Consider the following 14,759-nt stretch of genomic DNA (forward strand, 5'->3'; position numbering starts at 1 on the left):
GGTCTCAGCCACGGGCCACGGCGACTCAGTGAAGCAGGGACAGACAGTCGTCAGGAGCGTGGAACTGACTCTGTACTGGCAAGGCTAAGGGCTTTGCTGGCCTGCCTTTCTCTGTCGGCTCTTTTTCTCCCCTCTCTGTCCAGTTCACTTCATAGGGGACAAACATGGACAGCCGCCTCAGCATTGTGTGACGATGATGACCATGAATGCCTTTTTACCATTTATTGTTTGTTTTGTCACCAAAAAGTGGGGCTGGGTATAGCATCAGAGAGAATTTAAAATAGAGCATGGTGAGCCAAAGCTTGTCACACATGGTGGGGGAGGGCAGGAGGCAGTGGCATGGGGCCACAAGTTGTCCTACAACTTGAAAGACAGAGGAGAGGAGAAAGAGGAGAGGAGAGGAGAAGGGAGGAGAGGGGAAAGAGAGAGGAGAGCAGAGGGAAGAGAGAGGAGAGGAAGGGAGGGGAGAGGAAGGGAGGGGAGGGGGAAAGAGAAAGGAGAGCAGAGGGAAAAGAGAGAGGAGAAGAGGAGAGGAGAGGATGCGAGGGGAAAGAGAAAGGAGAAGAGAGGGAAAAGAGGAGGGAGAGGAGAGAGATAGAGACAGAGACAGAGGTGGGAGGAGGGGGGAGGAAAGGAGAAACAAAGAGAGAGAGAGAAAAGAGATGGGGAGAGGAGAGGAGAGGAGAGGAGAAGTGAGGAGAGGAGAGGAGAGAGGATAGAAGCAGAGGAGATAAAACATATAGGGTGTAGGATGAGGAAGAGAAAAACAAGAGGCTGTGAAAATGGAGGCTCTGAGCTTTGATTTTGGAGGGTGTTTGGTCCCAGGGTATTGTGCCTGAGCCACAGAGCTGCACCCCGGCTTGAGGATTGCAGTGTTACTGGGTCCTAGTGAGGAATAATTGTATTCCTGTCAAGGCCTTCTGGAAGTTTCCTTGAGCTCTCTTATGTCAGCTTAAACTGCATTAGATTCTCTCCTGAGTCCGATTTGAGGAATGGCAAATGGCCAGCTTTTCAGGAGCTGTACCACCTAGAATGTTCCAGATTGAGATTACGGTTTGAGTATTGCATGCAGAGTCTGAATATAGACACACATCACTCAGGCTGTATTTCCCCAAGCACCACTTCTGCTTTGCTTCCCATTGCTTTGCAAAGGGTTCTGATGTTGGAGACGTTTGTTCCTGTGTCCACTGGGGCATAACAGAGAGGAGGTGTTTGTCAACAGAGCGGCATCCTCCACATCCAGAGTAGCCCCCACCTTCAGAAAGGGCCTGCACACGGCACTGAGCGCGTGAGCGAGCCCAGGGCCCCGGCAGCTCTTACCTCCATCCATGAGGTTGGCCCAGTAGATGACCCTGAACCCCTGGAGAATTCCGTTCAGGGCTTCCTTGGAAAGGGTGGACCAGGAGATTGATATGCTTTCCGGTGATGTTGCTATGGCTTGGACATTTTCAGGGGGATAACTGGGCACTGAAATTAAACAGTTAGAATCTGTAATGCCTGTGGTAGCAACGCAATGCAGAATAAGCAATGAGCTCAATGTTCAAAGCAAAAGAAGAAAACCCAACCAATCCTCCACACAAAAGAACAGTGCCATTTCTCTCGGAATATTCATCTGTGTATTTGCTGAAACTGGTTTGTGTGATCTCTCTCTCTCTCTGTTTCTGTCTTTGTCTCTGCTTTTGGGGTAGTCAGCCTGTACTGGAAAGAAGCACCTCTCTCTCTGTCTGTCTCTGTCTCTCTCTCTATATCTCTCTGTCTCTGTCTCTGTCTCTGTCTCTGTCTCTGTCTCTCCCTCATCTCTCAGTGTTCACCCTGCTTATTAACTCTGCTTTTGGGGTAGTCAGCCTGTACTGGAAAGGAGCACACGTCTGATCGTAATGCACGAATGAAGCCACCACTTGTCCGACTCAGTGTCCTCCTACCCTCATTTTCTTTCACAGTGCCTCGTCACCCACACCTGGCAGCTGTGCCAAGTCTATCAGGGGCCTTGCTGTTGTCAATCACCAACAAGCAGTGGCATGGCCCCCACCTTGACTGCCTTGTCCTTCCCGGCCCCTTCTCAATGCTGTGACGTTTGCCAGAGGAGAGTCAGACAGTGAAATCAGAGAGGGGAGGATAGAATAGTGTCTTTTGCATGAGTTCCTGCAAATCTTAAGTGTGGAAGCTAGGAGAGGGCGCAGAACGCAGGACCAGGACAAGCCTCGATGAGAACAAAAAGGGATGGCGCAAAACCCGGGGAGCACATTGAGTCATGGGAGACCTCCCTCCCTGCGAGCTTCTGGTCCTGGGAGACCTCCCTCCCTGTGAACTTGTCATGAACCCATATCCTATCTGCTCCCCTAAACCACTACACTTGTGGACATCAGAGTTCTTGCCCTATTTTTTAAGCATTGCTGGAAATTTGAAGGTTTAGATGGTCTTGGAAGGATGAATTAATATGTCATGGTCGCTAGAGGGCGCATAGTCACCATGAGATCTGCCCTACCAAGCCTGGTAACTTGTCTCGATGAATGAAGAGAAGGGGAAAATGCAGGCAATAATCCAATGTATACCCTACAAAATTAAGAATAGTGAGGGAAGGGCTGGGAAGGAGAAGGATGGGTGCGATGTTGAGAGGGGTGGCATTATCAATGTATATTCATGAGCTTTGTTTATATGGCAACTCCTTAAAGGTAATAATTAAAGAATGCCTGAAAAAAAGCAAGCAAGCAAAAGGAGTTTTTTTTGTCAGTCGTGGGCCTTGAACTCTGGGCCTGGGTTCTGTCCCTCAGCTCTTCAGCTCAAGGCTAGCGCTCTACCACTTCAGCCACAGTGCTACTTCTGGTTTTCTGGTGGTTCATTGGAGATAAGAATCTCACAGACTTTCCTGACCAGGCTGGCTTTGAACCTAGACCCTCAGATCTCAGCCTCCTGAGTAGCTAGGAGTACAGGCGTGAACTAGTGGTGCTTGGCAAAAGGAATTTTTTTAAAGGAAAAAATAAAAGAGAAAAATCCTTCTTAGCACTGATTTGAGAAGAAAAAAATTTCAGAAAGATCAGGCTTTTGCGGTGGTCAGGAGACACTTGGTTTTACTTGGGAACAAACCCAGTAAAAGTCCTATGCTCACACCTGTCATCCCAGCTACTCAGGAAGCTGAGATCTGAGGATCAAGGTTCAAACCAGTCCAGGCAGGAAAGACCGTGAGACTCTTATCTCCAATAAACCACCAGAAAACCAGAAGTGGCACTATAGCTCAAGAGCTAGAGCGCTCGCTTTGAGCTGAAGAGTGCAGGGACAGCGCCCAGGCCCAGAGTTCAAGCCTTCTGACTAAAATAGATAAGTAAATAAATAAAGGCCTGTGCTGGCAGTGGATGAGGGGGGGTCTCCTTCATTGAAAGGGGAGCGCATTGGCTCTTCAACTCCCATCCGACCAGGAGGAGGCTGGGTCAATGGGGCAGGCACTGCTGGGCAGCCGGAGCCCAATGAGAGTGAGTCCAGGGGCCCGGAGGAGAGCACTGCACCCTGCACACAGAGGCCCGGAACCTACCGTCCTCGAGGGTGGTGGTGATGATTTCCTGAGAAGAAGGCCCCGTGCCAGCCCGGTTGCAGGCCTGCACCACCAGGCCGTACTGGGTGAACTTGTTGAGGTTGTCCAGTGTGTACACCTCGCTGTCACCCGTGGTGTCGATGCTGATGATGTTGAACTGGAAGTTGCCCCCGGTGCTGTACTCTCGGTAACCGATTTGGTAGCCACGGATAATCCCATTCTGCAGATGTTTCTTGGGAGCCTAAACGGGAGAGGAAGGAGCATGTTGAGAAAGGGTCAAGGGAGGACAAGCGTGAGCTCAGTGCTGCAGAAACTCAGAAAACAAAAGGAAAGGGGACAATCCAGCCACCTGAACATCGGACAGGACCTAATTATTTCCCTTCCCTTCCCTTCCCTTCCCTTCCCTTCCCTTTCCTTTCCTTTCCTTTCCTTTCCCTTCCTTTCCCTTCCTTCCCCTTCCTTCCCCTCCCCTCCTCCCCTCCTCTCCCCTCCCCTCCTCTCCCCTCCCTTCCCTTCCTCTCCCCTCCCCTCCCTTCCTACCCCCTCCCCTCCCCTCCCTTCTCCTTTCTGTGGTATTGGTCATTGAACTCAAGACTTTGCACTCTTGCTTAACATTCTGCTCATGGCTAGAGCTCTACCCTTTGAGCCACAGCTCCAGTTCTTGGTGGTTAATAGGAGATAAGAGGCTCACACACTTTCCTGCTCAGGCTAGTTCCAAACCCAGATGCTCAGATCTCAGCCTCCTGGGTAGCTAGGATGACAGGCACGAATGAATCATCAGTGCCTGGACAGGATCTAACCCTTTATGTGTCTTCTCCTACATGTAAATATCAGTAATAAAGCTTCATTCATAAGTCAGCCATCATAGGAGACGAACAAGAACGGATAAAACAGTTGGAAAAGTATTTTTAAAAATGTGTTGTAATAAGTGAAGTAAGCCAGGCCCAAAGAAACATAGGTCCCATGGTTTCCCTTATTTGCAATAACTAGTATATGTCTGAGACAAGCAGGAAAGGTCAGATAAGTTGATGTTAGGTGAAATGAACCCCAAGATAAGGACTCAAATGGTTTTTCTTTCATGCGATTGTTTCTGACTTATTTATAAGATGATTTCTTTATTGCTTTGTATAACCCCTGCTTTCACTGTATTTGATGTTGGTATAATTTGTGGAGGGGAAGGGAAAAAACAAATAGTTTAAATAGGGATACAGGTGGACCCACTGCAACAATGAGATGTACAAGTTGTTATGTCAAAAACGAACTTTACAACTTTGGCAGGGGGCCGGGGGGGGGGGGGGGGAGATGGGAAGGGATGGGAAGGGGAAACAAAGGAGGAGGCAACAATGCATGTACTCATTACCTTGCCCATGTAATTGTAATCCCTCTGTACAGTATTTTCACGATAAAAAAATGTGTTGTAATAAAGGTCACGAAAACTCATTGTTTGTTTCTGGAATTTTTCCATTTGATAGGATCAGAACACAGGGAAAACAAAACCAAGGAGAAGGGTGGACTACTGACCCATGCCTTGACCTTCAGATGCTCCTTGACCTGAATGCATGCCTCCCAGCTTCCCTACTCTCCAGGACCCGGCCTCGGGGATGCCCAGTTCTCACGTGCTGGGCTCACCAGGGCAGGAGGAAGGAGGAGAATGAAGCAGATGACACCGAGTCTCGGCCCTCAGCCAAGCCATACTGGTTGGCCTCTCCCTCTGGTGGCCAGACCTCCATGGTATGTTTGCTGGCAAGGACCACCCAGCTCCCGGTACCAGGCTGTATGGGCTCTGAGAACCAAAACTGCATGGAATACACAGAGAAGGCTCTGCCCTTGTGAAGCTCACATTCTAAGAAGGTAGCCTGGAAGGACAGATGAAGATCGGGCATGGGAGGGGAAGCAGGTCACTGAGCCAGGGCCAGCACTCTTCCTTTTCCTTAACAATCCTATTTTGAAGAGAAACACTTTGAACAGGCCTACAAACTATCAGGGATGTTTTCAAGCGCAAGCACAGCCTGTGGGTGTGTCGCACAGACTCAAGTGTTGCACCCAGAGAAGACATGGAGGTTCCTCACAAGAGGAACCTTCTCCTTCAGATCCCGGCCCACAAACCCCTCACCACAAGGCCCTGAGAGGGGTTTCAAAGCCTGCTCTTCCTTTCCTTTCACTTGTCGACACCTTAGCCATTCCCTGCTGACGCTTCTGCAGACTTCTGCCAGCAAGGAATCCCTTCCTCCCTCTGGGTTCATTGACGGCTACTTACCCCCAACACCACCACCACCAGCATCCCCACCACCGCTGCCACCACTGTGTAATGCTACAACCATCCCTGCTACTCTTGCCATATCCTCCAGCCACTCAGGAAAGGCCTTGGTGCCTAGTTGTAATGTCTCAGAATGCAAGGGTCCCACGAACAGAGGATCTAACCCTCCTCCCTTTCTCCATCCAAATCAGGGCTTCAGTGGGATGGAAAGGCTTTGAAATATGGGTTCCAAAATCTCCCCATAGCCAAGAAGAGGATGATTCGGAACATTAAGGAGGTGCCCCATCTAGATTGGCAAGGATATGTGAAGGACCTGGTGAAGGATGGACGGGAAGGGTATAGATGGAAATAATGGCTGGATGAGAGTCGCCATCAGCTGCTGGACAGAGGCCTGGCTTAGTGCAGCGCTGGCTCTGTGTCCTGCCGGGGAGCCTGGACTCTCGGCCCCAGCCGAGAGCACCACCGCCTGGTCACTCAGCATGTGTCCCAGGGGTAGGAGGACACAGCGAGGCTCCAGCCTCCTTTCCCAGGTTTCTCCCGGGTTTCTGGGGGAGCTGACGTATGTAAGACATGCACTCTACCGCTGAGCTACATTCCCAGCCCGAGCTGACGTATGTAGACCATGTCATTCATTCTTTCTGTTTCCTTCTTAGAAGAAGGGTTCCAACACAGGGAGATGATTCATTCTCAGTTCACTAACAGTTCCATGCTTTTACAATAAGGATCGGTGAAGACAAACCCATGGCTTCAGGGAAATCTCACTTGGCTCCCAAGTCCTCTTTAGTACAGATTAAAAGTGTACTTGACAAAAGAAGTGTTTGGAGGGAAAAAAAACCCCACAAAAACAACAAAGCTAAAGCAAATCCTGAATATGCTCTTTAAGACATGAAAATAATGAATCCCTTACACACACACACACACACACACACACACACACACACACACAGTTATATGCAGACTGCTTGCCTAAGTGAGTGATCTCTTGACCTTTTCTCAAATCCCCTCAGCTTTTGCATTCTGACAGGAGGGTGAATCATTTCTCTCCTGTTGAATTTTCTTCTTGCACTCATTCACCTTTGCATGGGCAGCGCGGCTTCCGAGCTGGGCATCTTTATCACCTGTCTACTGTGTGTGGCGCTCTCCCTCCCTTCCCAGCCCGGGGGGGGGGTGTTCCTCTTGTGTGTGTCTCAGCCTCCCCAACAACCCCGGCCTCACGCCCCTTCTCCTGCCTCCAAGTCCAGCCCAACCCCCACTTCCTTGAGAGACCTCTTTCGGATCTCCATGGCAACAGCAGCGCTGTGTCCATTTATTGGGATGGTTTACAAGTGACTGTTCTTGGTGTCCTGGGGTAGCATGCGGCAGCACAGGGAGGCAAAGGCTAGCGCCTCTTTGCCTTTGGTGGAAAGGACCACAAGCAGCTCAGCTCAGGCTTCTCTGAGTGGCCTCCCCCCACCCCAGGGGGCTCCGTTGGTCCTGGGCTTCTAGCTTCCTCCCTGGTGCGTAAGTACCCTGATGGCTTTGCCTGCAGCGTGGCCCCTCCCCCTTCTCTGTGGAGCCCCACTCTTCCGCTGCTGCCCTGTTCATGCTCTTCCTTCTCGCTGCAAAGAGTGGGCGTTGCTGGGGCTCAGGAGTCACCTGTTAACCTGGATCTGCCCACAGCCCTCCCCGTGGAAGTTCTGCTTTGGATTGGCCCGCCTTCCACAGCCATGTGTAGTGGAGGGAGGCCTAACACGAATCTTTGCCTCTAGATTCCTGCAAATTAACTTGTGACATGTCCTTAGGATACGGCGGCAGTGGCTTTTGAACATGTCCCCCCTTCCCTCACACCGCGGAGACAGAGCTGGACACCTGCTCCACGCAGGGGCACGGGTGGTGCCCCCTGGTCAGCAGTGTTGAGCAAGATGCTTGCACAGCTCCAGGCTTGCCCAGAGCGTGACAGAAGGAAGGGGAGGGTGCTCTTTCTAGTGATGCAGGAGGACGGCAGAGAGGCCCTTTCTCGAAGCCTCCTGGGCACCGGCTGCACTGTGGCAAATCCATCCTGATGCACAGACAGAGGCGACTCAGACCCAGACCCAGGGCTGATCCGCTCCAAGAGGGCCTGCTGTGGTGTCTGCACTGACTGCGGCCAGGGGGGCAGACAAAGCCAGGGCGGCAGGGCAGGGAGACGCCACGGAGCCCACAGCGGCCCCACTGTGGCTCCCCTCCCTGGCCACATCTCTGGAGAGAGGTGAACAGCCTCACGTGGGCCTCCCCACTGAGGAACAGGCACAGGGCAGGGTCCCGTGCCGGCTGACCCAGCCCCGGGTGACTGCGCAGCTCAGGTCTGAGAACCGCTGTGGGCGTTCCCAGGGAGTCACACCGTGATCTCCCACGGCCTGGGCTGAGGAGCACTGGTTGAACGCAGACTCTGCGAGCTCCCATGAGCAGGGCCAGCCCCCGGCTCATGCTCCCCATCTCTGTCCCCAGAACCAAAGCAACTGGATGTCAAGGAACCTGGGGGCCCTGGGCCATCCTGTGGGTTCCGGGGTGGGCCCACGTGGCATGGAAGGATGCGGCCACACCCCTGGGACAGGGCTGGCGTGTGATCTGTCCCGCTGGACAGAGCGCTGCCATTTGCCGGCTGCTGTTGGGTCGACCAGAGGCCTCGGGAGGGACCCAGGGAGCCATGTCAGAGAGAAGAAAAAGAGGGGAACCCGTGCCTGCGGATATCTTCCTTTCCAACTCTCTCTCCCCAGGTTTATTTCACCTGACACACTGCTAAGGTCACCGGTCTCCAAGAGCAGCCCTGTGGCGGTCATGTGGCACGCGCGTCTCAGGGATACGCTCCCCAAGTTACTGCCAACGCAGTGGTCAGGAGAGGATGGGGCGAGACAGTCACAGGGGCTATTCACTTCCTGACGAGTGGTAGGACAGTTGGTCCAGGTGGTCTTTAGAGACCAAGGACCTCAACGTGCAGCCTGTAGTCAACAGTGGCTGCTCAGGGTCGTGCTCAGGGTCCAGTGGAAGGAAAGCGACAGGACAGTGGAGGACGCACAGGGCCACAGTGAGAAGTGTATGTCAGGAGAAGCTTATGTGCCACCCGGGGCACCCCCAGAGCCCAGGTGTGCCACCCGGGGGAACCCCCAGAGCCCAGGTGTGCCAGACCACAGGTGTGCCACCAGAGCCCAGGTGTGCCAGACCACAGGTGTGCCACCAGAGCCCAGGTGTGCCAGACCACAGGTGTGCCACCAGAGCCCAGGTGTGCCAGACCACAGGTGTGCCACCAGAGCCCAGGTGTGCCACCAGGGTGGGGGGCCCAGAGCCCAGGTGTGCCACCAGAAAGTATACCCAGAGCCCAGGCAGGAAAAAAATCTCCCTGGAGTCTCTGACATCTTGAGGATCCAGAAAATCTGCAGGGATGCAATGTGGGGATGGACGTCAAGCGCGGGGCCGTGTGCACCCCTGCAGGGCGGTGCGCGGCCCTGAGAGCCGCCAGGGAGGACAGAGTGTCAAGGAAGGCGGAACTAAAGCCAGCCACGGCCAAGGGCGGGGGGGGGCGGTGCACCTGTCACCCAGCTTCACTCACCAAGTGCAAAGGTCACAGAGTCACAGAAAATGGTCAGAAGTGGTTTTCCCAACGGGAAGAAGCAAAGGTGTGAAGCAGCGGCTGTGCAGGAGAACCTCAAACAAGCGGGGGCAGTGGGGACAGAGCTGCGTGGGGAGGAGGGTGGCGGCCCCCACCCCTCAGCCCGCACAGCCCCTCAGCCCGCACAGCCCCCGCCCCTCAGCCCGCACAGCCTCAGCCCCCCAGCCCGCACAGCCTCAGTCCCCCAGCCCGCACAGCCCCCCCAGCCCGCACAGCCCCCCAGCCCGCACAGCCCCCCGCCCCTCAGCCCGCACAGCCCCCCAGCCCGCACAGCCCCCCAGCCCGCACAGCCCCCCGCCCCTCAGCCCGCACAGCCCCCCAGCCCGCACAGCCCCCCGCCCCTCAGCCTGCACAGCCTCAACCCCCCAGCCCGCACAGCCCCCCAGCCCGCACAGCCCCCCAGCCCGCACAGCCCCCCGCCCCTCAGCCTGCACAGCCCCCGCCCCTCAGCCCCCCAGCCCGCACAGCCCCCCAGCCCGCACAGCCCCCCAGCCCGCACAGCCCCCGCCCCTCAGCCCCCCAGCCCGCACAGCCCCTCAGCCCGCACAGCCCCCCAGCCCGCACAGCCCCCGCCCCTCAGCCCCTCAGCCCGCACAGCCCCCCAGCCCGCACAGCCCCCGCCCCTCAGCCCGTATAGCCTCAGTCCCCCAGCCTACACAGCCCCCCAGCCCGCACAGTGCCCCACCCCTCAGCCCACACAGCCCCCCAGCCCGCACAGCCCCCCAGCCCGCACAGCCCCCCGCCCCTCAGCCCGCACAGCCTCAGTCCCCCAGCCTGCACAGCCCCCCAGCCCGCACAGCCCCCCAGCCCGCACAGCCCCCCAGCCCGCACAGCCCCTGCCCCTCAGTCCGCACAGCCTCAGTCCCCCAGCCTACACAGCCCCCCAGCCCGCACAGTGCCCCACCCCTCAGCCCACACAGCCCCCCGCCCCTCAGCCCGCACAGCCTCAGCCCTCTTCTTCCACAGCCAACATAGGTATCTCAGTGGGCGTGAAGACCGAGATAGAGGGCAGGAGGGAGCCTGAGACATAGGCCAGTACTGACGCAGCCACTTCATCTCCTTTCATCCTGAAAGGCAGGTGGTGATATTCATGGAGCAGGGATCTCCAATGCGTGTGCGTGGGGGGGTGGGGGGGGTGGGGGGTGTTAATATTGCCTTCTGCCAAGGTCTGTAGCTAGTGGTGGTTTAGTGAAGAGGGAGTTTCTCCCGCAAAGCTGCTCACCTCTGCCTCTAAGCTGTTTCTGGAGACTGCATGGTACATGCCTAAATTAAAGAGATTTCAGGCATTAACACAAAAGTATGGCCAATGAAGCAAAAATGTTAAAAACAAACAAACAAACAAAAACAACCAACTATCTAGTAGGCTACTCTGTTTGCCTGTTGGAATGTTCCGGAGGCATGTGGAAGAAGAGACAGCTATCGCTTTTGGAAAGACCCATGGAGGCATGTGACACATCGGCAGCAGACAACTGCCGTGCTTAGGACATTCTTGGCTCGAAAATAATCTTGTGAATCAGAATCCACCTCCTGCCGTCTTTGGTTATTTTTATTGAAAAAAAAAATACTTTCTAACTTTAGATTGTGCCTGGCAGAGCAAATGAGGAGGATACTGTATCTCATGAAGGTAAAATTGTTTTTTTCCTTTACATCTGCAAGAAAGCACAAAGAACTTGTATTTTTAGGCTCAAATTAAGTTTTTGCAAAGGAATATCTTAAATAGGAAGATTCGTCGCAGGATTGGGAAGGATTTAAAATTACCCTTCAAAGTGTTTTATACAAGGAGGAATTTTGTTTTAAAAGAAGGTGATCTTTAAATAGAGGTAGTTACATCTTAGTGCGTTAAGTTAAACGTGTTTGAATTAGTGAAGCAATTTTGAAAGCATACTCTGTGTTTCCTGTCCCTCCTCAGGTAACAAACAAACCAAACCAAACCAAAATCAGAAATGACTGGAAAATGTCTCCCAAAGATTGATATAGTCTTGGTTTCCAGCTGGTAATGTGATCTGGGGAAGTTTTGGAAGCTTTAGGAGGTGGGGCCTTAACTGGAAGAAGCCATTCATTGGTGCAGATTCCGGGAGGTACTTTGTTGCTGGCCCCATCCTACCTCCCTTTCTGTTTCCTGAAATGAACATCCTGTCTGCCACCTGCTGCCACCGCGTGTTGCTTTTCCCACCATGGAATCCAGCCACCTGAATGGAATCGAGCCAAAATAAGTCTCCCTCCTTTCAGTTGTTCCTGTCAGGTATTCTGCAAGAAATACACTCAGCCTGGAAATGTCCCACATTAAGGCAATTAATTCATTCTGGTTGGGCACCTTTCCATTATATTCATCAACTTTACCCACTCAGGGTTGAAACAATAAAGTAGTGTCTCGGTCCTTCTTTACCTTAGGAGACAGGATGTGTCATTTTGGTGTTCATGTACGCAGGTGTTCATGGCAGGTAGTACCCCCTGCCCTCTTTTTTCCTTTGATTTCTCATTCTAACATCTGGGTTCAGTTTATAACTGAGCTTCCTTATCTGAGCTCTATGGAAAAATGAGAATGCCACTGGTTTAACTTAGAAAACGAGAGAAAACTAAGCACATTAAATTATGTCTTCATCAATTCACACACTTGATAGATGACAATTAATTTATAAAGCTCTTTGCTACAGTCACACCCTCCTGAAAATGGAATGAATGCCTGTGTGTTGAGAACTGGTAAATCTATGAGGTAGCCTGCTAAATACCTTAAAACTTCTATCTGTTCAGCTACAGTAAAATGATGTAAAATTTGTCTATCTATCTATCTATCTATCTATCTATCTATCTATCTATCTATCTATCTATCTATCTATCTATCTATCTATCTATCTATCTATCTATCTAATCTATCTATCTATCTATCCACCCATCAATCTATGTATCTGATAGGCAAATCTGTGTTTCCATTTACTAGAAATGTCAGTGTGCTCTACAGCTACTGGGGTCCAGGACCTAAGCCAGAGGTTAAAGTTAAGGTTGCCACTCAATGGGCCACCTATGTGCTAAAGCCACCATACTCCATGATTATTTTTGGTAGGTTTCATTTTTATTGCATTATCTATTCCTACCAACCCTGCAGTCCTGGGAGGAATGGGTACCCTCACTCCAGATTGATTCCCATGCTGAGACTCAGACGCCAGAGGGGTCTCTGGGAATGGCCCACTGGTTTTGTTTGTCTGCCAAGCAAACTGACAGGATCATGCCCCTGATGATTGGGGCAGCACTGTGGATGAACAGGGTGTGGGGATGTATCATCAAAATGTACTGAAGACTTGGTATGAGGGAAAGGACTCTCAAATCAGAGTCAGAGAAAAGGGCCAACCATAGCAAGCAGGGCGACTTTCTTAATGCCATAGGTGAGAGAGAGGAATGGTGTCTAATTTTGCTGAAATAGGATTTGATGCCTTATGTGTATATGTGTGTGTGTGTGTGTGTGTGTGTGTGTGTGTGTGTGTGTGTGTGAGAGAGAGAGAGAGAGAGAGAGAGAGAGAGTCCTAAGGCTTGAACTCAGGGCCTAGCTACTATCTTTGAGCTTTTTTATTTGCTTCAGGCTAAATGTTCTACCACTTAAACCACAGTTCCAAATCTAGCCTTTTGGTAGTTAATTGGAGATAAAAGTCTCCTGGATTTTCTTGTCCAGGCTGGCTTGGAACCACAATTCTCAGACCTCAGCCTCCTGAGTTGCTAGGATTACAAATGTGAACCACCAGCTCTGGGCTAGGATTCGAAACTTTCGATGCTATATTTTCACTGCACAGATGTATTTAACTTCTGCCAACCCTTCTATGTATCTTATCATAGAATACACTCCTCATTCTTACTGTGAATATTACACATTCACATATGTGTAGGTTTTCATGATTAAAAAATCATAGGCAGTCTAACTTGTTTTCAACATTATTCTGACCATAAGCAACTTTTGTCCGAATATCCTAACTTCAGACCTCCTCCATTCACACCTCATGATGCCGATAGAGCAATAAAGAGGTGGGGGGGGGTGCCACCACACCTGCCTCCCCAAGTATGGAGGAAAGCATAAAACAGGGGGATCACATCCAGGAATAGACCCAGGCAGGAAAGGACTCTATCTCAAACCTAATAAGAGCAAGAAAAGGATGGAGGCATGGCTCAGTGGTAGAGGGCCTGCCTAGTAAGCACAAAGCCCTCAGTTCAAATTCCATTACCATCAAGAAAGAAAGAAAGAAGTGAAGTAAAAAGGAAAGAAAGAAAGAAAGAAGGAAAGAAAGGAGGTGAGAAAAGCAATCATTTGAGCAGATTGCCAACTTCCTCGCTGCAGGTGGCTTTAGTCTCAGTCCTCAGGCTGAGTTCAATCCCTGTCCAGTGAGGGTCAAGTTTCCATGGGGATCTGAATCAAGGAATGGATTCTCTGCTGAGTCCCAGCCAGCATCTCTTCCCAGCATGCCTTGTATCAGACCCGAGTCCCACACTGGATGCTGAGCGCTCCTTAGCAAGGCCACCAACGTCTATTGCTACACCATGAGGCTGGGATCTAGAACCGGGGGGCCGTGGGGAGCAGGTGAATTTGCCTGTGAGCAGAGACTGGGTTCCTTGAAAGCCGATCGATCGCACGGTGGAGCTAAGAGAGCAACTCAATGGCCAGGCGGAGAGAGATTCAGGACACTTTCCAAATGGGGCGGGTAAGGCACGAGCACCCCACATGCCACTGCTCTGGACGTCTGCCTGGTGCTCACGTTGGAGATGTGTGCAGGCCTATCTCCTGTCACACGCACCAGGAATCCACTGCCCTCTGCCCTCCAGTTGTTCATGGTGGAAACTTCCAGTAAAGTGATGGGTTGGTGGAACATCTTTGGGGATCCACCCCCATCTGCCCCGGGCTGTTTCATAGCTGGAAGGGCTGGATGTTCATAACATCACCACCTGCTCTTTGAAGATCCTAACTGCAGGTAGCCATGTCCGAGATCACATCTGAAACCCGTGATGCTCCAGGGGCTATTGGGATATGGAACAGGTACCCTATGGCCTCTACCCTTTCCCACTGCTGTCAGGACACCGTTCACTGTTACTCACTCATCCATTGCGTGTCGCACAGTGTAAGTTCTAAGATGAGCAAACGCTCTGTGAGCCTTCGAGGGGTTCACAGAGCTGCAGAGACCGCTTGGGTGGGCTGTGGGGGCTTAGAGCCTCACGAGCGTCACCAAGACAACAGATAAAGACGGAAGGTGGGATCATAGCTCCACTCTGGAGAGTCACCCATCCTCATGGAGATTCTGACACAGCCACAGCCTTGAGCGAGTTCTGAAGAAGAGCTTCAGTAAGCTCCAGACCGTGACAGGAAGGAAGATGAC

General features: G+C 52.2%; 1 protein-coding gene across 1 annotated transcript in view; it reads right to left on the reverse strand.

Annotated features, from left to right (window-relative positions):
- Window positions 1-14,759, reverse strand: part of Dscam (DS cell adhesion molecule) — a 448,055-nt gene that overhangs the window by 81,020 nt on the left and 352,276 nt on the right. Inside the window, exons 17-18 of the mRNA XM_070030727.1 lie at window positions 3,527-3,767; window positions 1,321-1,467 (exon numbers count right to left, since the gene is read on the reverse strand). Coding sequence (XP_069886828.1) covers window positions 1,321-1,467; window positions 3,527-3,767 — 388 coding nt within the window. The remainder of the gene's footprint in view (window positions 1-1,320; window positions 1,468-3,526; window positions 3,768-14,759) is intronic.

This window comes from Dipodomys merriami, unplaced genomic scaffold (genome assembly GCF_024711535.1).
Source record: "Dipodomys merriami isolate MVZ:Mamm:240054 unplaced genomic scaffold, mDipMer1.0.p SCAF_2, whole genome shotgun sequence".
Classification (NCBI taxonomy): Eukaryota; Metazoa; Chordata; class Mammalia; order Rodentia; family Heteromyidae; genus Dipodomys; species Dipodomys merriami.